This window comes from Nothoprocta perdicaria, unplaced genomic scaffold (assembly GCF_003342845.1).
Source record: "Nothoprocta perdicaria isolate Ctin4 unplaced genomic scaffold, notPer1 scaffold_10, whole genome shotgun sequence".
NCBI classification, from domain to species: Eukaryota; Metazoa; Chordata; class Aves; order Tinamiformes; family Tinamidae; genus Nothoprocta; species Nothoprocta perdicaria.
Window position 1 is genome coordinate 7,160,291 of NW_020454094.1, and position 24,974 is coordinate 7,185,264.

General features: G+C 43.4%; 1 protein-coding gene across 1 annotated transcript in view; it reads left to right on the forward strand.

Moving 5' to 3' along the window:
- UBE2R2 (ubiquitin conjugating enzyme E2 R2) overlaps positions 1-24,974 on the forward strand; it is a 48,092-nt gene continuing 23,118 nt past the window's right edge. Inside the window, exon 1 of the mRNA XM_026039728.1 lies at positions 1-177. Coding sequence (XP_025895513.1) covers positions 1-177 — 177 coding nt within the window. The remainder of the gene's footprint in view (positions 178-24,974) is intronic.

A 24,974-nucleotide genomic window follows, 5' to 3' on the forward strand; every position in this document is an offset into this window, starting at 1 on the left:
ATGGCCCAGCAGCAGATGAGCAGCTCGCAGAAGGCGCTGATGCTGGAGCTCAAGTCGCTGCAGGAGGAGCCCGTCGAGGGCTTCCGCATCACGCTCGTCGACGAGTCCGACCTCTACAACTGGGAGGTGGCGATCTTCGGGCCCCCCAACACGCTCTACGAGGGCGGCTACTTCAAGGTAGGGCCCGGCGGAGGCCGCGCGCTCGGGCCGGGGGGGCGGCGGCGCCGCGGGGCCTGCACCGCGCCGGCCCCCGCAGGCCCCGCAGGCCCCGCGGCCCTTCCGTCCCTCCGTTTGTGCGTGTTTTCCTCGGTGATATTTTAAGGCAAGGTGTGAACTCGCCCTCCCCGCCAGGCCGTAGTCTCTGTGTATCTACCCCAAGTGTGGGGGGCCCTTCCCTTCYCCTCCGTCCTGGTGGGGGGGCAGCAAATGCGGGGCCAAGGCCCACCCTGCTGTGCTTGCCGTCAGTATTTTACTTATTTATTTGCCCTCCATGACTTTATAGCCTCCCTTTGCTAGCGGGGAGAGCCTGGCGACGTGGAGGAAAGCGCTTAGCTGGTCCGGGGGGACGAGCGCTTTCAATTCCTCTCCCCGTCTTCCTCTCAGCCCTGAGAAACTTGGGTGGCTGTTGCTGTAAACAGAGTAAACAAGAAGTCCGGTGCTGCCTTCCCAGGGCAGGGCTGGGGGGAGAAAACCGCGGCTGCCGGAACAGCTCGGGGAGGCAGAAGCGCTCCCCAGCACGAGGGGAAACGCTGGTGCCTGCAGAGGGGCCGGGGTGTCGGGCAGAGCCCTGCGAGCGCCCCAGTGCCCGCTTGGGTCCTGGCAGAAACGGTGTTGCCTTCAGCTTGTGTCCGCTGGAGCGGCTGGCACCTCACGCCAGCGAGTGCCCTTCACTCCCTGTCRGCCTGGAGGGGAAAATAATTCTTTTTTGGATGATTTTGCTTGGTTGAGATGCATCTTTAGTGCCTTTTTCACACCTCYGGGTCAAGGCTTAAGCCCTCTATTCCACAAAACTAAAATAACCTGTAGCYTAGGGAATAGTCGATCCGAGTCACGTTCAGTTTGGCCTCCTTGTTTTGGAGGAAGGGAAGGTTTTTGGCACAAGCCCTTCCTTTTGTAATGAGCTGGCCGCCTTGCTCATGGAGGTGTGATACGGATGTTCTTGGATGCACCTCCATTATTACTTATTCAGGAAGTAGCTCTGGTCTTGGAGTAGTAACTGGGTCACTTTTGCATCGGAATGGCTTGGCTGAYTCTTCCTCTATTTAGATTACTCATCAGTTTTCAGACAAATCAGATGGATCAAAGTATTATTGTCTTATTTTGGAACTGTCTGGTTCCTATGTGTAATTTTTCTTGGAAAGAAAGCTATCGAAGATGGGTAGAAGACTCTGAGGATGCACGTTCAGAAGTGTGCATTTTGGCAAGATTGCTGATGTTGGCTTATTTCAGCATATTCTGGCTGGGATATTTCTAAAAGGTGTTGTCCTTTGCTGCAGTGCTTCTCTAAGTTCTTCTGGCAGGTGAAGACCTGGCTCTGAGGAGCCCCACAAATGCCCTGTTGTGTTTATTTTGAGAAGAGGAGACTGTTAGTTATCTTCATGCCTCCGTTTCTGTTGTATTTGAATGATTCCCTTTACACAGCAGGGCCGGGGTCTGTTGTATATATTTTTCCCTACTGATCTCCTACTGTGGGAGGATCCATATTTGCTGTTTTTGTTTTGATAGCACTTATTTTGTTGGTATTCATCCTAAACTTCCAACCACTGGAAAAAAATACAATCATGGACCCTAATTTGGCCTTTGGAAGATGGAATCCTGTTGTCCTGCTTGAAGCTTTTGACTTTTTTTGTGTTGTTGTACCAGGCCTCCAGGCAAACCTCAGGGTGTGTTAGACTTGGTTTGTTGAATGCTTTAGAGATGAGACTGATACCTGGAATTTTATTTTTTGAGGTACTTTTGTGATATATTCATAGCATGTTGAGGGAGGACACTTGAGTTGAATCATTAGCATCTGACTTATTTTTCTAAGATTTCTCAGCTTGCTGATTTAAACAATCTATCTTAAGCTTTGTTTCCTCCTTCCTGATATTAAGGAAGTAGCATGAGAAATTAAGATTTATAACCTATAAGTTTTTTTCTGCTTTGTGGCTTTATGGGTTTTTTTTTTTCCCATTTGCTTGAGGTGTCTTTGAAGCCAGGAGCAAGAGGGGAGGTACAAAATCTTTTATGTAAATCTAACTATTCTAAGGGAAAATGTGCATTTAAAGTTACCTTAATAAAGAGTTACTGGTTGTGAGGAAAACTCTTGGTTTGTGAAGTTTTCAGAGCTGGTAATTTCAGCTTTTTGCACCTTGTTTATTCTTGGAGAAATATGACCTTTCTCTATGGATTGCTGAACTAGCTGAATAAACTGAAGTGAGGAAAGAGTTCTCTTTGCACCTCTTTGAAAGGAGCTGCTGCTGTTAAAAGCTGGTCTAACATTTCAACAGATTCTGGTTTCAGTTGCTAATCCAGTAACTTTATCACTTGATAAATTTAAGCAGAAAACATGGACTATTTAATGTTTAAGTGGTACATTACGAGTTCCTTAGTGCAGGCTATAATAAAATCAGTGACCTCTTAAAACTTTAAGAATACTATAAACACGAGGCTGATAAAAATCTGGATTTATGTTTGAGATGTATTGCAGGACTTGCGGCTACACGGAGGTGGCAGGATCRGTCAGAAACAGCGTTTTGTGCAGAGTGGCACCAGCGAGGGCTGAGGACTCTCATGAACTGCAGGTCTCCCCCTGAACCCCCCTCATCCAGGTAGCTGAAGGTGCCCATCTGCAAGGTTATATCACCAATCCAGATATTCTTGGAGTGCTGTCCCATGCTCTGTTAATTTTTCATTTATTTTGTGGCTTTATAGTCAAAGTCCCATTTCTGAGTAGGACTGTATAAGTAAGTTTTAACTATTTTCTTCAGTTCTAGGTTACTCCCCTTAAAGGAAGAGCTAAGCTGCTTCATGTACTGGTCACCTTTCATTCATTGCTGGCAGGACAAAGGGATCTCGTAGTCAGGGGTGTTAAATCCTTCATGTRGGTCAGAAGAGAACAGCAAGTATCTGTCCTTCTGTAGCTCTCAGCAGGGGGATTGTCCATCAGTACAGCTGAAACTTCTCCTTTTTTCTCATCACGGTCTGCTCTGGGCTTCAGGTGTATTTGATTGTGCTAAGCAAAATTGGGTTTTGCTCCTTGCCTCATTCTGAATTTGCCTAAAGGAGAAAGGTGGAGAGAACTAATGGCTAAGGTGTAGGTTTCTTTGCAGCAGGTTCAATTACTGAAGGTTTTTGAATAAGAAAGGGAAGAATATTTGCAGAATAAAGTATTTCCTGTCCTGTTTATAGATGGTGCAAGCTGCTGTTTCCTTTGGTCAGTTAAGAGTGACAGGACTCTCATCTTGAGATGAGTCCTCTGGCCTGTGTAGTAATCCTGAGTTCTTTGGGAACTCGGGGCACAGGGCCTTTGGATTTGCTGGTAGTGCCTGGGATATGGGGACCTAGATGCTGCTGTTGACCACAGGGCTGCTTGTAAACAGTTCATCCATGTCCCCCTTTATGCTGCAGCTATCTTCACTGCAGCTGAGCAGTTCTTGGCTGTGTGGCTGGAGGACTCTTTGCCTTCAGCTTTGGCAGCAGATATTTAAGTGTGGATCAACACGACGCAGCCCATTAAGCTATGATCTGTTGATGACGGGTGCTGGCGGTGAGAGGCTGCAGTGGTTCAGGATAAAGAATGCTGAAGCTTTCACTGTTTCCATAGACATTTGTATGGTTGGTCTGGCCTTCAGTCCGCTTTGAAAATCTTTGCTGAGCAACTTCATGTCTGGGTCTTCGAAGCCTGGAGACTGATAGACCTCTGCCCAGCACCTTAATCCAGCACTGGTCCCAAGGTGCTAGCAGAGCTGCTGGAGTTCTCTTGTTGATGACTTGCTCAACTTTGCATGTTTGTTGTAATTGCATGTTAGCATCRCAGCTCTTTATCGTTCAAAAAAAGGAAATTCTTCTCATTTCATAGTTGAATAATCTTCTGTTTATGCTGGGGAGCAAACCTTTCGGGAAAGGTACAAGTGAAAAACTGTACAAATAGGAACTTCATTGTTAATCACATAGCACTGCCCAGAAGTGCAGTTTGACCAAGTATGCTGTGTCAAGAACGATGTTTAATGTAGAGCAGAGTCAATATTAAAAGCTCTTTTGGAGGTGATTTAGGTTGGGTGGATGAAAATAAATACACTTAACATGAAAGAAAACAAGCAAAATTAACTGTATTGTTAGAGTTGCTATTTGGTAGGTTTTTCTCTTAAGGCAATTTATTTCATTAGGTATTTTTCCYACTTGAAGGAGCAAGTCTTGACACATAAGTTGGAGGGGAAAAGCAGGCATTATGCTTGTTGTGTTGAGTAATTTGGGGACTAAATACTTGTCATGGGCATTGTTTTCCTTGCTTTTTTGTAACTCATTAACCATGTACTGTTTAGTTTTGTGTCATTGGATCTTAGCTTCTTCTAAGTGATTTATTTTGAATTCGGAGCAATTGGCAAATATGTGGAAATAGTTCTTTTGAAAGCAGGAAATCAGTATAAAGCTTTCTGACAGTTAACTGATGTCAGGAATGAGCCCCACATTTAAAAGTTTGGAGTTGTAGGCTGCTTCCCAGAAAGCTTAAAATGAAGTGAATAGAAAATTCTTAGGTACTTAGGATTATGTAACTGGTAGAACATGTAGCTTCACAAAATATTACTTAGTGCCATGGAAAAACTGTGTTGTACGCTTCCCAAAACATTAGGTCTGCAAGCCCGACTTGTAAGATCCTGTGGAATTTCTCCCTGCATGTGCTTAACTTTGAGTTTTTGTTGATTTTAGGTATCATTGGTGTCAGTGTGTAGAGGTTTGATACAACAAGGGAATATGGAACAGCACTCGGAGCTTGGAATTGTTCACTTTGGGATCTGAAGAGTTGCTGTGCAGAGCAGGCCGTCTCCRAGGCAAAAGGCTGTGTGCAGTTGGGGAGGGCAGCACGGTTATGGCCTGTAACACCCGAGCCCAGGGAGCACCCCGTTGCCTTTCACTTTGTGCTTGCATATAAGTTTYGAATGCTTAAGTTTTTGGGTCATGCCGAATCCTCCAGACAAGTCATTGAGGCTGTTGCCTGTTCTGGGTGGCTGCCTTTTCCTGGGAAGAAATGGGCAAGGTAATGATGGTAGCCAGCTCCTAGTTTATTTTCCCTAGGGCTCCTCTAATTTGGGTAGAGATAGTGCATGCTGTAAAGAGAAATGCTATTTATCTTTTATCTTATTTTGATCTGGTTCTAATCATGGTCTTGTACTTTTGGGCAATAAGTCCTGCTTTATGAAAAGGGAAGAGCTTTTAGCCCACTTCTGCCTGGAGAATGAAAAATGAAAACCTTTCCATTTGGAAAGATTGAGAAGTGTTGGCTCACGTACTTTTTTCCATTCTTTGGCTCTGTTTCCATGAGTTTGCAGCAGATGATGCTTGGAGGAGATAAAATACAAGATACAGTGTTTTATTAACTCTTTTTTTTCTCTTGGCTAACGGCAAGTAATTTTGTGGCCTTTTAGAAGTGTTTGCTAGTCTGTTCAAGTGCTGGTACCTTAAAGCATGTAGGTGGTGTTTTAGTAGTGGTCAGTGTTCTGGGATTAGTGGGAGTGCTTTATTCTGTAGTGTTGGAAGAGTGGAGTGGTTTTGTTTTTGTTTGCTTTCCCCTCTGTTTTACCCCATCTGTAAATTTAAGAGCATTATTCAAAGTACTTTATGCCAATATTAGACTTGAATGTACAGAACACATCTGTAGCACCCCATAAAAAGTCAGACCACTTCTAATGTAGCTCTATTTTATGTAGCAACCTCTTCACACTGAGTGTTTTGTTTCTTTAATAGCACCTACGTGATTCACCTTTTACATCCTAAACATGGAAACACTTCCTCTACTCCCCAGTGTGTGTGCCATCCAGAAAAGATCAGAATTAAGTTTCTACAAGCAGGCTATGTTTATCCTATGATCAGGTATAAATTACTACCATTTGTTAATGATGAGTACRGACTGAATAGTGGAGGGATTTGGGCTGAACTGGAATCCAAGTGGGTTGTATGGTGAGTGGAGCAGAGGTGGTGTGAACATGATAGTCTGGCAAGACCTGCTGTAACTTGGGGCTGCGTGTGCCTGCACACAGATGCACACTTGCAAAAATCAGCATGCAAAATCACATGTGTGACATTTTCCAGCGTTTTAAGACCTTAGTTTTAAAACATTAACCTCTTATTCAGCAGTATGAGTTAGAGCAGATGCAGTTAACCTTACTAAGCTTTTGTAGTAGCTACTTATTGTGGATGATTTCTCTTACCAGACCAGGTTAGCAGTAGTTCAGTGCAGTAGCCTGTAGCAGAGCAAACCGATAGCTCATGTCTACGCTTTTAGAAATAATTAAAATGAAGAAGCACTTGCCTCAACTGGCCTGCTATTGAGAGGAAAAATAGTAAAGTTACTCAACTGGGCCACGCAAAGGACATTTTGGATTCTGTGCTTGATTTAAAGAAATCTCTCCTGAGGCTTTTTTCTTTAAATTGAGGGTACTGCGCAGAGATGAAGGAGAAGGAAGGGAGGCTGTCTTAAGTGGGTAACACTTTTGGATATCTGATTGTATTTGTCATTAGCAGAGAAGTCTTGCTGTGTTTTAGGTAATCAAAGTATGACATTCTTATCTGCCTATTTTGTTAAATTCTAAATAACATGCATAATTTTAAAGAGCTTTTACTATGGGGAAATAGAACTTAACATTGTAGCAGTAGGAACATATTTGTTCTAGCCATATGACTCATCCCTAAACTGTGTCCTTGTTAAGAGTTTTGTGTTCCTTGTAACAGAATATTTGGAAAGGTGAGAATACAAAATGATTTACTTGAATATTWAACTGTAGTAAAGACCCACATTTAACTAGTCATACTGCTTAGGTTGATTCTTGTGTGATGGAGGCTTAGACACTTTTGCACAATGAAAATCTGYATGGCTTTAAGATTAGATGCAATAATACAGAGCAGTCCTTGGACTGCTGTACGGCTAGAAGCCCTTTGCTGTCAGAACTGGGCAAAGGCTGAAATCAGATCATCTTTTGCAGCTTGACCTTGTCAAAGCGAGAGCAATGCAGGGCAGGAGGTACAACTTGTAATGCCTTCTGTAAAGATGCACTTACTCTTGCACGAGTCTGCTGGTATAAGACTTTAATCTATGAATATTGGCAAACACTTGCACACTGGTGTAGTTTACCTTGGTTGGGGTAATGTATCTCCAAAAACACTCATTTTTATCCAAAATAGGCTTCTTGTGATGTGTAGGAGACTGAATTTCATTTCAGTGCTTCTCGTTCTTTATCTTGCAGAACAGTGACTGTCCCCACACTTGGTAGCTGAATGTCTTTCAGTAGTGCTTTAAACAGTGTAACTTMAGATACAAAACAAATGTTGTTCTCTTAAGTGTCCTGTAGGTATTGCCTAAATTCCTTCCAATTTGTCATTCACGTGGTAACAAAGTGCCCAGACCCAAATGCTGCAGATGAAGGATCATGACACCTTTTTTGGTTAAGGTGTAAAGAGTCAGTGTCTTCTTTATGATATTGCCCCTTGAGCTGGATGACTAACCAAACTTTCATAAGATATTCTGGCAGCAAAGCGTGTATGACCATAAGGTATTTGAAATGCAATGCAAAAAAGGCATTGAGGCCCAACTCTTGTTGAGCACTAAGTGTTCAGAACTCAGTGAATGACAGAAATGTTTCTTCTCTTGTGTAATTCTCAAGTGTCAAATAGTGTTTCTTGAGACAACCATGGTCACGTTTAAAGAATCCTGCACAGAGGACCTGTCATCACTTCACTTAAAAGTTCACTAGGCTTTTGTAAGAGAATTTAGACATCTTGTTTTGCTGTGTGATCTCCATCTGAGCATATAAATACTAAAGCTTTGAGTCCAACACATGGAATGATTTCCTTTCCTTAATTTCTGCCAGAAACCTGAAGGCTTGTGTGCTTCAAGTTTTGATTAATTTACTTTCTTTCTCTGAAACTTATTTTCTTTCTTTCCCCTGCTGTAAGCAGTGTTTAATTTATGTGGAAGAAGCTTGGCTGCCTTTCACTGCTGTGGGCAGCTGACTAGGTAGGATGGACTTAAAATGAAGCTGTGACCATTTGGGCTCTTSTACTTTAGAAACAGGCTGGATGTTGTGTGTTGGTGGTGTGCTTCTATGTTATTTTTCATTTTTCATTTTTTTTAAAGAAAAACTTAGATTGGTGCTTCTTTTGACCCACAGGATTATGGGCAACCTTCTCAAGAGTTAAATGCCTTTCCAYGGTCATTTGGAATGTCAGTCTGGAGCATCTCTAAGTAGCAGAAATAGCTTCATTTGGTCTGTTTTGAAGACCCCATCTATGACTGTTTTCCATTTGGAAAGAGATAATAGTGGTATTGGCTAAAGATATTAAGGAGGGATGAGATCAAAAGATTGCTGGTCTTGGCCACTTTCTTCTGGACCTTCAGGGAKGCGTCTGGCTTTTACTGCTGTTATAGATGATACTCAGATTTCACTAATTAGAAGCAGCCCATCTAGTATTCGACTTGGATGAGAGTTAGTGTCCAAGCTGTGTGCTTATTCTGTGCCTACTAATTATTTGGATGTTCATTTTGGTTCATTCTTTGGATATGACTGGTAGCTTAGGCCTGGGCTCTCCAGCTKGGGACCGTATTTGGCCTGCAAGGGACGACTAAGTAACACACTGGCAGTCAGCTAAAGCTGCAAAAAGTCATTCTGCTTAATGGAAACTTCTCTGGAGACCACAGCTGGGCTGGCCATGTGCTGCCCACCTCCAGGCTGGAGCTGCCTCCTGGCCCTTGTAGGCATGTTGAGAGGGTGATGGATGAGATCAGGTTGGAGTTAGGGTTGTGAGTAGCCTTGAAGCTCGGTGTTATATATTCCTGGACCTAATGGGGATGTGCTGAACCGTCCCATAGGGATTTCTTTAGCCATCTTTAGCCCCAGTCTCTCCCCTGCAATTTAAGAAGGTGATGCCAGATGCCATGGGGTCAGCAATGTGAATGCATCAGTCTTGTGCAGTCAGAGGGGCAGGGAGGGGCTTTAGATAAATCCTATCACCTGTGATTCTGCCAGGCCTCTTAATCTCACTGTGGATCTTCTGGGTTTCCAAGCCAGTCTTGGGTCACTCGTTCCTCCATCTCCTCGGCTGGACTGGCTGTGCTGGGGGCTGCAATCGAAGGCTTACACCAGGCTACGGAGTGTGACCTTATTAGAGCTTCTGCTCTGACTCCTGCCGTCTTGACCATGTTTTGTTTCCTCTCTTTCTCTGAAGCTCTCAGCCTTGCTGAGAACTTGGGTGACGACCTATTTCTAAGAGAGCAGTGAAGCATTTTTGACTCGTCCTCTTAATCATGACTTTTAAGGTGACTTGCTCGTGGTCTTAAGTGGAAGCCRTGAGTTTTAAGCAAATCTGGTAAAACTCTGGGTGAAGCTTGTTGGACAGAAATGTTTTAGCTGTTGGAAGCAACATCAGTTGCATTGTAGCAACTCTYGTGCACGTAGATTGTCACGGTCACCTAACTGTTTTGTTCAACATTAATTCTTAACTGGGAGTATAAATAAGTYGTTTTTTCTTCCCCTTTCCTGTTCATGTAAGTGTAAAATAGGGGATCCTGTGATCTAGGGAGGAGAAAAGAAACAGATTCTGTTCCAGGAAACAACCTCTGTAATTGCATTGCTGTAGTCTAAACTCTATTATAAGCCTTTTTAAAGCATTATGCCCTCAAAACAAAGAGCCTATGATGGTGCAGTTGAAGAATGTGTTTCCTGGCAGAAGAGTTAGTGATGGCAATGGATGGATAATCCCTGTGCCTAGAAGGGACTCTGCTCTTGCTAGGCTACTTCTGTGACCCATTAGTTGTGCAGCTGTGGGAATGCAGTAAAATTAAGGATGAGAAAAATAAGGCAGAATCTATAAATTCTAAAGCCAACTTCTAATGATTGATTGGCATGATGAATGTAGCCCTTAATTTGTAGATGAGCAGATAGACAATATCCATACAGGCCAAAAGGGTTCTGGCAGATGAATTTCCTTCCAAGAAGAAGCCGGTAGGTTTTCTGTTACTGGAAGCTGTTACAGTCAACTACCCTAGTCTGCTGCTGYGTGAGGGCCAAAGAGCTCTCTTCTTTACCTGCTTTGTTGGGAGAGCTGTTGGATATTGCTGTGTCCTCGGAATGCCAGTAGCCACCCTGGTGCTCGGCTGGGTGAAAGGGGCCCCCTTTCACAGTCCAGAACTCCTCGGCTGTTGGCCCCTCTGTGCGGCTGGAGCAGAGCCCTGGTCGAGAACGTGTGGGGCTGGTGGCACTTGGCAGAGGTGCTCGTCCGAGGGACACGTAGCTCGGGTCGCAAGAGCAAGGTGGGTTTTGTCGGCAGGGTTTTGTAGCTTTGATGCGTTGTAATTCCCCAAAGATAAACTCTGACGACAATAGGAGGCAGTAGAATTTAGTGAATAAGGTAGGGACTGAAAGCCTCTTGTCTGGAATGGGTTTGTGCGCATCATCCTAGATAAATTTAACTTCTTTTAATAAAATGGACTTATTTTATAATTGTGGGCTTGGCTTAATCTGTAGGTAGGAAAGCTTTTAGCTTTTTTTTTAAATAGCACATGAGAAAGCATTCTTCCAAAACAAATTCAACTTGTATGTTTACAAGCGCGTTATTTAAATCTGAAATAGTTGAGGCAATTGTCAAGCAAATAGCTTTCTGGGTGCTTAAGCACAGATAGCAAAGACATTTTTAGAATAAAAATCTCTGCTTATTCTTGGTTTAAATACTGAGTGGTTTCCTGAAGATCCCCAGCACAGATCCTGCTGTACTGACAAGTTGCCCTCCTCTGCACAGGCTTTTGTTCCTGAGGCAGCTGTAGCAGTTCKGCAAGAGCAAAAAATAAAGCTGGGGTTGTGTAACTTAACCTGAGGGAGGAGGGGGACATTCCTAGGGCTGAGGAGAAAGCCATCAAGCTAGGGCCTGGCTCGGGGAGACTTGTGCTGTGCAGGCTTCCCAAATAATTCCCAGAAGCAGGATACCAGGAGATGATCCGYGTGGACTTCTGGTGGTTGGAGGAGGCAAAGCTGTGCCTTGGCTGCCGCCTCAAGTTTGAAATGTCAGAGAGATCAGCACAAATTTCTTTTTTATTTTTTTCCCCAGGTCTACCAAACTTTTTTTGTCCTCCACCTTTGGGATTTCTTTCTTGTTCTGCCTTAATTGTTTCCAGCTCCTGTTCTCTTGTACCGCTACGGGCAGCCTAGGCCTTCGGAGCACGGGAGAGAAGATTAGATTCAAAATAAAGCCCCTAAACMTTGTGAAACTACCAGGAGGGATTTGAGTGTCGAGTGTCAAAGTGTGGAGTGGCAGCGCTGTGGCACGGCCAGGTAAACAGCGCGTGTGGGGTGTGTGGGGCYGCGGGGTTTGCAGAGCAAGCCTGGCTCCTGCAAAGTGCAACTGCAGTTTAAAGTGTCTTATTGACATGCCTTAGACTTCTGTTGTGCTTGTCACCCGAAGGGCAATTACCCAGGCTATGCCACGACACCGAGCTTAAAACACATGGGCAGAAAGCCAGCTGCTACACTTAGCAGGCACTTTAAATAGAAAACTACAGCGCAAATGACCTGCAGGTGCCTTATGTTTTACACAGAAAGCTGGAATTTCAAAATGCTAAGACTTCTTCAGTGTAACTATAAATGTATTGATAAATGCAGTCGTGTGATGCTTCTCTGCTGAAATACTGTTTGGTCACAGCTTAATGTGATTGCAAGGTGGAGTCTGAGTTTCCATCAGAATATAAAGTCTTTGTTCTAATTTTGTTAACCTTTGTATTAATAGGTACAATGCAAGGAACACGCAGTGCTTTCTCCATTAACACTGTCAACCACGGCAAATAACCAAGGAGCACAGTACTAAACTGAGATCATTTCACAGTRTTTAAGTATGTCTGCATTGCAGCAGTTGCATATCCAGCCTGCCTCAGTAGTGCTCTGGAACCAGCAGCATGATATTCAACACCAGTTGTGAATTGACCCAGCTTATGAGCTGGTTTTGCTACCCATGCTTAATCCCGTGTTGCCATGGTTAGATTGCTACCACTATCCTCGCCAGCTGATTTAAGGCTAGTACAGTTAGAGCTGTAAATCTGTCACAGCAGTGGCTGGTTGTGTAGACACAAACGTGGACCTGGGACACGGTTGCAGTGTCGCTTCAGATGCTGATTGCACAAAGGTGCAGGTCAGGTTGGTAGCAGCAGAATGCAACACAACCTGACTCTTGCTCTTTGGCTTAGTTGGCTTATCTCATCTTTCATAAGATGTACATTTTGAGACTTGCTGTGGGTCGGGTAGTGACAATATGTGTTTTCTGTATTATGTGTTTCATCTCGGTAGGGTCTTATTTTCTATTCACTTTTGTGATTCTTGTAGAAATTAAGTTGTGAATTTTGAGGCCTTAGTTTCTTGCACAGCTTAATAGAATTGGCCATTGGGTTGCCAAAGGGTAAGAGGCTGACCATGTAATTGCTTGGGTCTCATTTARGTAAAATATGCATATAGTTAGGGATAATTCACTTCTTTCTGGAAGTTCTGGCATAACCTATAGATAGAGGTGTGCATTTCAGAGGCCTCGTTGAGGTTGATGTGTATTCAGACAAATACTGAGTCACTTGCTGCTTCTCTTGGTAACAAAACAAAATAGTATCAGGCTGTAGTAAATTATTGAAACTTGCAGCATAGGCATGTGTAAACTTGGTTGGAAATGTATAGGTCTGTGATTAGATCATCCCCTTTCATCACCTCTGTGCCCTGGAATTTCAAAGTTACCAGATTTCCAGCTTTACAGGAAATATCACTTTGGAGGGTATACAGAAGAAAGAAGCAGCCTTTAAAAGGAAATTGAGATTTTAGGACCGAAGGCCTTGAAGGCTACCGAAAGGGTGGGCTTCATTTTTATTTTATTATTATATTTTTGACTAATTTCAGAGTGACTTTCTATGACAGCTGACTTCCTAGAAGGTATGGTGAGCTGAAGGGAAGCCCAAGATAGCTGAGCTGAGGTGCTGGTGTTGATAAAGCAGTTGTCTTGGCAACTGCAGTCTCTTAAATATCTCCAGGAAAATAACTAGCAAATGTGGAGATGAAGAACTGGTAATGGTTGACAGAAGAACTGGGAGCTGTGAGCAGCTTGGCTTATACAGAGAAGAAATTTGGCCAAAAGTCACTATTCTCAGTGGTGGGATCCCTCAGTGATGTAGCCCTCGTGGTGGTCCTCATAATCGTAGCGTGTCTGGATACTGTCTTCCTGCCTGAAGGAGGATCCCTGGGGAAAAAAACACTACATTAGTTCCTTTAATATTGAGCAATGAATGCTGTGTGAATTTTGACAGTTCGGGAGCGCTTCATACTATAGCCCGCTGTTCAATGTGGTCATGCAAATATTTCAGCAAAAGAGGATGCAAAATAAACCTTACAGGCAAGCAAGGATGGAAATGAGAATTGTATTTTATTGCAGAGCTACAATCACTGAAATGGCAAATAGACAGGGATTGTTTTGGGCCCTCAGTGCTTACCGTGATGAGAAATTGAGACATCCTAGCATGTGTGTTTTGTTAATCATGATTGTGCACGCTGTTTTGTGTTCCTGTAGGTAAAATGGCTAAGTTTTTAATCTTTTTCCTTCCTTATGGAGCGTTTAATTCCTATGTTGGCACAAAAAACAAACTCCAGAGAAGGCCCGATGGAATAAAGCAAGCAGCCCATGAGCCAATTGTTTCCTGCTGCCACAAGCACATGTTTAAGTGCCAACTATGACAGGTATTTCTACAGGCACTGAATCTTAACCAGAACACCGGGTGCTAAGAGCAGTACAGAAGGCTAAGCATACATTTTCCTGCCTCTCATCCAGTAATTCTTCTGGAATTGTCTTTGCATACCRACGTGGGAAAAGCCGAGGCCAAAACTGTCTTAAGCTTCTCCGACATGGAAGTGAGGAAGCAAAGTCTACTTCTTTGTGCAGAAGACAGTGGGTGACAAGAAGCAAGCTGATGACGGGATCAAGTTTTGCTGTTTCAGTAGAATAGTATTTTTCCTAGTTATGGTCACTGTGTTTGTATAATTTTTTATGAATGTATATATGTGGAAGCTACCTGCTCTTGTAGTGTTTGAGGTACCAGGTAGGTTCTGAACCAGTTGTGTGCCAGAGCTCTAGGTAGGATGTTCAAATCTTTAAGCACTTGACCAGCTATTTCTGCTTTGACTATGTTTAAGAAATGTGATTAAAACACTTRAACTTTTTCTATAGAAGTGAAGGCCAGGGTGTTAAAATTAATAGTTGACTAGACTTCTGAATCCTTGCCAAATGTGAGAGAAGCTTTGCTTGGTAAATTACATCAGCTTGTGCAGGACTGAAATGTTAATGTAAAAATCCAGTCTATAGCATAATGCAGCAGTCGGGCAGGGTTTTTAGAAGTAACTTTTGCCAAGAGAAGAGTGGCCTAAATACCTGGTTAGGTTTGTCTCCCCTTCTAGCTCGTAGCCTTGTTACTGATCTCAACTGATCCTTCAAGGTGTTTTTAATAGCACTGGCAAAGTGCTAATACCATGTATGGGATTTCAGGCTTTCAGGGGTTCTGAAATGTCAGATGACAGTGCAAATCATAAATTAAGCTCAAAAACCATTTTCCAAGACTTGCTATCATGGGCAAAAGGGTTAATTTTGAGGGAATGAGGCATGAAACCTGCATAACCTGATGTGAACTCTTTAAATTTTGTATTATTAATGAGTTCCTCTACTACTCGTTTTTCTGTTTTTCCTGTCTATTTTCACAATTTCAGCAACTAAAAGTACGAAAAAACTTGATACAATTAAAACCACCCTCTTGTCAAAATGGAGCTTGATATAGGGAGCCTGATAAACTATGCACAGGAGTAGTCTGGGTTTTCTGAGAAGAGCATATGGTAGCTGACACTTCAGCTGGAGATAACTTGGTAATTATAGCTCCTTTGTCAGAATCTCTCTGCCATTTTATGGGCTAACAGCAAATTAAGCTGCTTTTTGTAGATGTAAGGAAAGTAATGCTGCTAAAAATATTTGGTTTCTGCATGTCTTCAGTCATTCTATTGAACTTCCACTGGGTTGAAAGTTTGGAGTCTRGAGTATTAGAGTGTTTAAGCTTTTCCCAAGTGCATGAGTAATCCTTCCACATGAGACAACTTTCTTTTGCATGGAATGGGATTTTGAGTCTCTAGTTGACYTCTTTTAAGACTGGTCAAGTGCAGGACAAGACAAACCCACTGTTTTTAAAAGGCTTTCTGGCTTCTCTGGCTACACATATTGGCGAGTTGCTGAGCTTGATGCAGAATTGCTTACTTAGGTGTTTCATTGTTATGGTCTGGGTGTTTTGCTGGGATCTGATTTGGAGGGTGAGTCAGGATATAAACTTGCATGACTTAAATGACCCTCTTAATTGCGGCTTACTGTGATGCAGGTAGTCATGAATATGAATCGGGTAAAGTTTGCTTTGAGTTGCTATTCTGAAATACAAGCAATATACAGTTCAATGGGATCATTAAAGAAGTTTGGGGCTGAGAAAGTGAAATTTAGTTTGGGGATGTATGTGTTTATATTTTAAGGTCTCTTTTTTTAAGTAGGCTGATCCTTGATGTATAGTATAATTTAGCTAGCAGCAGCTAGAACAGAACAGTGGATATGATCTCCACAGTACCACACTAAGCGAAATATCTAGAAAAAGTTTGACTTGGATATAGCAACTGACTCATGCCACAAGACTTGGTCTTTAATCCTTTAACAAACTGTTTTATCCTAGCTAATGTAATTGTGGATGTTCTTATTATCCATACAGTGTCTAATCTCTTTTGAATCCTGCTAAACTGTTGGCCTGAATGTTGCTTAGTGATAATTTTTATAGGTAGCTTATATATTAATTCCTTGAATAAACCTTGATTATTTTTTGTTTATTCTTTGTGCTGACCTGTTGCTCTTTGCATTGGTAACCTGCTRCTGAGCAAAATGCAGTAACCTGTCCAGACTAGGCTCATGTTGGCTTGGTTGCCAGCCCTGAACTTGGATCCCATCTTCAGTTTTGGCCCAACTCTTCTGTTGGGTTCCAGCTTGATGTGGCAGGGTGTTATCTAGCACCCTTGCTATTCTAGACTGTGATAAAGAGTAATAGTTGGTGTTTGGTTTTCTTGGATATGTCAGCTGGAGGATGTTTAGTTTTGCTAGAATATTGAGGAGGACCTTGCTTGGTTTTTGGTTCTTAGTCCTTGTTCTTATTTGTGTGCTAGGCAAGTTCGGCCCTTCAAGGTGAGAGTTTTACTTAAAGACCTCTGTATTTTTACCTTTAAAATATGACAACAAACACAGTGGAGATTATTTTACMGTTTGTAACTTTATCACAGTTTTAGGTCTTTACCCTATTTAAAATGGACAGAGGAACCTAAAATGTAAATAAGTGTTTTTTTCTTTCTTTTTTTCCCTTTTTAAAAAATCTTTTTAAGTAACCAGACTACTRTGATTTGTAGGAGATCTTGGAGGGGTTGTCATCTCTTGCCTGGGGACATCTGCATCCTCCTTGGGGTTCTGGTCTTGTTGAGCATGTGGCTCCCTGCTGAAAGGTACCAGCTACCCTTGGCTTGTTACTTAAAGCTGGGTTCAATTCCTCCTTCATCTTGGAGACTAACTCCGTATCTTCTGTTTTCTGAATGAATAACACAGTCACCAGGCTATTAATATGCCTGGGGGAATCCTTAATTCCCCTTGTCAAAGCTTTACGTTCTGTGCCCTTGGCTGCATAGGGCCAAACCTCAGCAGGTTGTGGAGAAGGTGCCTCGGTCTGAGGTGCTCAGCTGGACCTGGCTTGTTCCTGCTCATCAGCTCACCCTGCAATGTGAAATGTGTGAGGCCCGGACAAGGAGACCACCTCCGCAATCTCAGCCAGACTCCTTTGGTCTTCTGGCTTGGACTTTGTGTCTGTCTGCTCAGTGGCCTGGTGCCAGCAGGAAGGGTCGAGAGGGCTGTGCTTGATGCCACCTAGAAGGTGGAAGATGCAAGTGAAGTGCTCCTGGGCTACATGCCCTAGTGCTAGCTGACCGAATAAAGTATCCCAATTTAGCTGTCTTTTTCTTGAGTAAGTAGGCCAATCTTTGGAACCGAATGTGTGGTGTGATGGTCATGTACAACATGGTCATGTACATGACATGAGGGCTTCAGTCTTACACGAATACCTAGTTGTAACCTTGAGCTTGGTACTGAAGTTCAGGGCGCTTTAAGACATTTCCYCCTTTGTCACTCCTGTTGAGCAGTTTACCAGGCATTATGGAGAAGGGATTTACAGAGAATCCTGTTTAGACGTGGGATTTCCCAGCATGGCTCCCTGGGTCAGCAGTGGCTGCAGGGATGCAGTTCCCGAGTGCTTTGCAGTGTTCAGCGACACTTCAGCTCTAGCTGTGTCTGGGAAAATTATAGGATGAGCCATGGAAATGTTTATTAACAAATACCCTCTTCTGAAGCATGCAGAATCCTTTATATATGCTTATGCTTCTGTACCGAACAGAAATGTTGTCTAAAAAAGATGCCTATGGGATAGGGATGTAGCTCAGCTGTTCCTTTTTTCTCATTAATTTCCTGTACTCAGCAAACAGGATGAAGCTGTGACTTTAAAGAAGTCATTTCACACTGGAAACAGCTTCAGTGTCCTATAATAACATGTACAAGAATGTCAGATTAGTCGCTGTTTGACTTGTGAATTAAAAATCTTGTTGTTGTGGCTTTTTGTGTTAAACTATTGAACTGTAAGAGTAATGAACTGGTGATGCAGACTTCCATGAGCACTAATCTGATATTGCACTGGTTGTGGTTTAAAGCTAACTCTTCACAGATAAAAAGCAAACGAGCTCTGTGCCGCCTGTGACATAATTAGATATGACACCTTGTATGTTTATTTTGCAGATTAGAGCAGAAACAAAATACTCCTGCGTAGGCTGCAGTGCTCCATGCAGAAGTGCTTGTGCAGTGGCTGCAAGCTCTGTGGCACGGACGGCTTAGTTGGCAATGTGGGTTACCCTGCTTTGGATTTGCCTAGAAGAGCTATTTTAACCTGCTGGTGGGAGAACAGCCGTGTTTTAATCCTGAGAGATGCTCCTGCTAGAACTGTCCGAAGTGGAATAAGAAATWGGTTGTGCAAAGACATAATCTGAAAGCCTGGGTGGCCATCCAGCGTGCRTGGAAGAGCTCGTGCTGCATGTGTCCCTGCTTGGATACTTCTGAGGTCCCTTTCCCAACCTCTGACTCCCTGGTCTTCCCCTGTACAGGAGATCTGCCCTGCTGAACGTGAAGGGCTTGTCCTTCTTGCTGTGGCTCTAAGCAGCCCTGTGGTCACCCTTGGTCTCTGCAGGTTTCTTACCTTGACAGGATGACACAGCTTCACTGAGCTCCGTGAAGCAGTAGTTCCTTATGTAGATGTCTTGGGTATATTTGCTTAGCAGTAAGTACTGTCAAGCCACAAGATACGCTGGATCTGCAGCAAAGCTGCCAGTGCTTTTACCTTTAGCATGGGAGCCTCCTTGGCAGCAGGAGAAGCAGGTTCTTCTACCCAAAGGAAAACTAAGCTGCATCTGACCTCACAGCTTAAGGGACACCACCAAGTCCTGCTGTTAGGTCCGGCCAAGTCTTACTGTTTGTGTAGTGCCCAGGATGATGAGGCCCTGGTTTGATAGCTGCTAATACAGTGCCTGAAACCTGCTACGTCAGCCCAGCCCAAAATGCAATGAAGGCTTTGTGGCTATTTATGAACTGCAAAAATAGTGGTTACAGTATGGCTTGTTAAATGCAAATATAAGCAAATTAGGGCTCTTTTGAAAGACCAACRTACTCTGAAGGGCAGCAATAACTTATTTTTCCTCAGTAACTAGGCTATTTAAGAGCTGGTTTATAGTGAATATTTTTGTTCTTTTTCTTTTTTTCTTCTAGAAAGTTAAACATGGGACATTAATGACATACTCTGTAGGGGTACACGTGCTTCTGCTGAGGCTGTAATTTTAAAATGCATGTTGTGGATCAGGTGATTACTARGTCTGCTCAAAATTGCTGCTTTGGCTATCTTTATCCCTAAACAAGCAGCCAGGTCACTAATTTGACTTGCTTACACTGTTCTCTCTTCCCACCCTTCCCCTTGCACTTCAGCTGCCAAGATAATACCTTGGTATTGGGAGGGGAGAAGAAGCAAACCCCAAAGTAATGRTCATTTTCCTCTAGAGTATAAAATAAATGGTGCAGTGTTTGCATGCACAATGGCATCTTTCAGGCTATCAAGTAGCACTTAAATTTGTGGGTTTTTTTAAGTATTTGAAGTGTGCAAAGTGTCATGAGTTTCCCACTCTGTAGTCTGACGCCTCCCAAAAGCACCGAGTGACCACCTGGTCTATGGTTCTCGTGCCTAAACTCCTGCTTGGAGGAACTACAGAAGTAAAGAAGCCAACTGGGTTAAAAGCAAGGGACTTTCTGGCCTGCCTGTCACCTAGCTGCATAACTGCTAGTGCCACATGAAGGAGATGGTCATGGGAGGAAGAATCTCCTTCTGAGCCTATGCTCGTTTGCAGGTTTAATGGCCATGAAACTGCAGTGTGGATGATGACCACTGAACATTGATTTTTGTTGTTGTTGTTTAGGATTCTTCATCTCTGAAGACAAAGATTTTCCTCAGCTGTAATACTGGTTAGTTATGAGAGCTCGATTCAGTGTAAGCAATAGAAAGCAACAATTGAAGCCCTTTTGTTTTGGGGAGGATCAAGTGCCTGTAACAACGTGTGCTGCTCACCCTATGCCGTGATTCACCCAACCTTTAATGACYGATTTGGCTGCTTGTGTCCGGGAGTGACAGCCCCAGCTGAATGCAGTGATAACTGGCTAGTTTGGGGTCCTAAGCTGTCCTGCTCCGTATGCAGCTGCTTAGCTCCTCCTAACCTGGCTCTTGCTTGTATAAAGTTGATGAATCTAAATAAACTCTCATTGTTTTGGTGTTGTTGCTTCCTGGGCTTTGTTTTCCTTTGTACTTGGTACCCTGTAGCTGTTTGCATGCAGGGCCAGCTACACTCGAGCATCGAAATAGCTACTGCTTGAAAATGTCCAYGGAGAGAAACCTGTCTGCACCGAACTAGTTTGATGCTGAGATCATCCGTGGTGTTCTTCAAAGGTAGCTGGGAAGTAGAAACTTCTTCACTAATGAGGAAACTCATATAAATGAGTTYGGGTTTTCTAAGTTCTACTGAGCTAAATCAGGTAAAAATATTTTTAACTGCTAGTGGAGTAGAGATGTTCTGCAAWCATTGCTCCTAGACAACTTCTAATAACAAGGCTTACAAGAGCACTGCTTTCTTCCCAGTGCCTTCTTAAAACTAAAGTCTGTCTGGTCTACTGAGCAGCCAGAGCCACATCTTTAATCTCCTTTTAAAATGAATTTCCATCTGTGTTCCCGATTCACTCCCCCGGGAGCTTCCTCACATCTTTAATGGGTTCACTCTAACGTTTTGTGTTACTTAAATGCCTCCTTGCTGTTGACAGGCTCTTAGTTCTGCAGAACAGTGAAGATGACTATATAGAAAATAAGCTTGAAAGAATCTCCAAATCTTCCCCTTTTTTTGGCTTTAGTGTGCATTTACTCCTGAACAGTTGGCACCTAAATCAGGTGGTCATATTTTAATTTGTTTTTCTATCCTCATACTAATCTGTGCAACAAGTAGCAATTGCTGGTGTCTGCTCAGGCCACCCTCTTGTCTTTGGTGGTGCCTGTTAGACTTTTCTTAAAATGTTAACCAGTTAGATTTACACTAAATATGTATTTTGATAGCACAGAAAAACAACAAAAAAGGAAATACTTCTTTAAAAATGGCTTGGCCACCTCCTGGTAAAGGATTGGGAATAGGTTGTAGTGTTTGGGTGCTGTTAGCTTTAGTTTCTCATTTGTGTCCATGGAAGCTTTGGGCTGAGGATGCCCCTATTCAGTAGATATTCAAAAGCTCTGGTTTCTTTCACTTAGCYACAGAGATAATCCATGAAATCTTGGTTAGCTATGGAAGTCTATGTTTTTTCCTGGCATTTTTGACTTGGTAAGTGTGATAGCTACTACCTGAACAGTGTAATACACCAAAAAYACTATTTAAGTGTTGTTTTCTGAAAGAAAACAGTGTTTAGCTTTTCTGCAGAAAGGAATCTGAAGGTCCCAGTGTGTACAGCCAGTTTGGCCTCTCTCTGGRCCCGTCCAGCATGTGCTGCTGAACTCCAGACCCCTGCATGACAGGCTAGTGGCACATGTGCTGCCTGAAGGTTGAGTTTTAGACTATTTGAGAAGTTTTATATAAGCTAGTAGTTCAGTGGGAGGAGGGCATAAGGTCCAAAGGAAATCTAGTCAAAGTATTAGTGATAAAAGCCTCACAAAACTCTTCAGGAATCAAAGATGCTTCATATTTTTTATTGTTAGAGTTATTGCTGTTAGGACATTGAAGTAATGAACAAAATAATAGTACTAGGTAGGGAAATTTCCAGTTAAAGTTTATTGCTTACATTTGGTGGAAGAGCTGAGTGTCTCCTGAAGGTCTGTTGCAATCTTGAGTTAGACCAAGGAGTGACTGGGACGCTCCTAAGGAAGGGAGTTAAGTGACTCCTTAACTTGTGGTATCCTGACCCCGCATGCTCTCCKGTCTGGTCAGACTGCTCAGAGCAGGGGAGTTGGTTTTCATAGGGGTGTCTGCAAATCTCAGAGCCAGTGTCCACCACAATCCAGCGGATGACCCGGCTGAAACATTTCTGAGATGGGAGTGCCCGGACTCCTCACACATACCAGGCTTTCCAACGTGCAAGTCATACTCCAGATTCTAGAGAAGAGCTGCTGCGTTCAAGAAGCTGCTGCTCCGTTTATAATCACTACTTAGCGACTGGAGAAAYGCAGGTTATTAGAGCTGAATTGCAGACATTTTTGCCATAGTCCATGGCTTGAACCAAGCAGCTGCAGCTGGTTTCCTGGGATACCGGAGCAGAAGCYGGGAACGGGATTACACGTCGTTCCCCTTGCTGCTGAACTTCTCGACTAGGCTGTTGGTGTCGTCTAATTGACTTTCCCGTTTCAAGTGTGTGTTATTTAGAGAATATCAGCAAAGTCGCTGGGAAGAACAGGACATAGGACAGGACATATGTCCTGTTGTAGGACATAGTGATGAAAGCAAAGGCAAGCGTCCTCATCACCTTTTCCTGTCCCCGTGATGGATGCTGATCACCTACCTGTTGGTGTAATTTCTTAGTGTCATGTTAGGAATGGGCTGGGAAGGTTAAGGATTCCTGCCACTCGTGTACAAGTGGTGCATCTTCTTTAAAAAGTCATAGGGGATAGCTGATCACACACTTTGTATGTGTTAAAGTAGGAACTACACAGAGCTCAGATCCAACCCTGGATCATTAGAAAGCTTCTACCTGCAATCTTCAAGCAACAGCACTATTAAAAGGTACCCTGAAGAAAAGTGATTGCCTTGAACATCTCTTTCACATAGTCGATATTGAGCACTGTCCTTCAGAACAAAACTTGAGTAGTTCCTGTAACTTGCTAGGCAGGGTTTGGAGGAATTCCTTGTTGTTTTGAAAGGTAATCGGGAGAAGAAAGTGGGAAAAACAAGCGATCAGGCTTGCTAGTCTGAAATTCTTGGGTGACTTGAATTGTAGGCTGTTCACAGGACCAAATCATTACCCTATTGCTAAAACCTGTTTTGTCTTGAACAAGTGTATTTAATGTTAGAGATATTTTGAAGGGTGTTAAATTCTAACTCACTATTAGTCTTCCCACAACAGTGGGGTCAAAGAATGATGAGGTTAAGCATCAAAAAACATAGCTGAAGATAAGTGCCCTGTTCAGGAAGAAATCCTTGTCTGTTTGTTTTCTATTTCCYCTGAGTCAGCATCTTGACTTTTGAAGCCAACCTAAGTAACTGTTGCTGTACATCCTATACATGAATTCTTACTGTGGTGACTTTGGTTCCCCTAAATTCACATGGAAGTGACAAGTGAGCAGTCTTGCTCTCTGGCAGGTTCTAGAGAGCCCCAGCTTCTGCTGACCTAATCAGTGATGCTGGAAGTGGTGAAGCTCTCCTGAAGGTCAGTAGGCAGCCCCGCAAGGGAAGGGATCTTAGCTAGTGATGGTTTGGTGAGAAGTGGGAGCGGAAGGGATCCTCTTGTCTCTATAAAGCCTTAATTACTGCAGTGCAGGGAGGAGAAAAAAACCCTCATCTCTTATTGTAAAACATCTTTGTAGCAAGGAGATGTTCACCTTAAAATACCCCCTAGAGGCAAARCTTGTGTTTTAGGTGCTCTAAAATGTAGTAGTGATGGTGTGTGTGTGTGGGGGGAACACAGATGATGTATTGCACTTTTTTGCTTTCCTCYTTCCAAGGTAGGGTTTTTGGTAATGGAATGTGTCTTTTTCCCCAAAATCAAGAGTTCAGGATGCTAACAACGTGTTGCCACTAGAGTGAACGTAGGTGGTGCTGCCTGTTCGTGGGCTTGGCGCATAGGAAGCRGCTGGCGTTACTGTGTGCTGTTTTGTTGAACTACTTTGTACTTTAAAGACTATGGTAGAGTTCACAGTGTTTTGTCATATTAAAAAAAATATAGTAAATGTTTTGGCCTTAAGCTTTTTGTGGTGTATATTGCTGCTTCTAGTAGGACAGTCAAAAGGTCCAATAACTCCGAGCATGCTGCAAGAGGTTGTGTAGTAACAGAACTAACTATAGTGGATATAAATCAATGTAGTGCTGAGCAGGCAGGAAGAGGGAGTAATTTTAAGGGTCAGATATGTCACGGTCTCTGGAGGCAGCGGAGCTGTTCGGTTGAGCTAATCATGCGCCCTGCACAGAAGAGGAGTTTGCTGTGGCCAAGGTCAGTGCAGCTGGTCCGTGTCCATGGGTCTCCTTCACCCCTGCCTTGGTGGCCCTAATGCTTTGGAAGGGGCTGCTGCTTATTTTACTGCCCCAACTTAGGTTAGGGTGGATGAGGAGACAAGCTGTGTTTGAGCTGTGAAATATTATATCCTCTTTCGGATACAGTAAATGGGGCTTTTGAGTCTGGTACTTGACTTCTTGGCCTGCCCTCAGTGCTGCTGCCATCTCCTGTGGAACCCATTTTGCTGAAAACTCACTTTGCCTTAGAAGCTCTGAAAACTGGGGCAAGGTGGGGAAGTGGCTGATGACTGCAGTGAAGGATGCTGAAGGATCCAGAGGAGGGATGAGGGTGACTCCTTTTTTTCCTTGAAAAAGAGCTTGGAATGGGTCAATGCAGCTGTCCCTGGAGCCACTGCTGCTGTCCTTCCACCAGCAGCAAACTTGAGATTCCGTGTGYTGTGACAGTGTGCCTGCATCTGAGATGGTTTTTGTGAGCTTGTTACATTCTATAATTGCCACTTGCACAGCAAGGCATTATTTTAAACCAAAAACATATGTATAACATAAGGCACTTTTCAGACAAAATTTTCCAGTGCGTGGCTGCTGCTGCACAGAAATGAGAAGCACAGAGCAGGGCACCTATAGGAGAACATTTGGCTTGTGCTGGTCACCTTGCAGCAGTCTCCTATGCCAGTGAAGAGGCAGCTGATCTTCTGCCAAACTGCCAGGCCCTGCAAAGCTCCAGGTGCCCAACGCGGTGTCCCTGCTCCGCAGTAGCAGCCGTGTAACCGTGATCTCTCGGGAGATAAATTTCATAAAGGAACAGAGTTGTAGCCAGGTGAAAATCAGCTTTGTAGGCTACTGGGGAAGGGTGAGGGAGGGAATCGTATTTGATTTTCAGTCAGT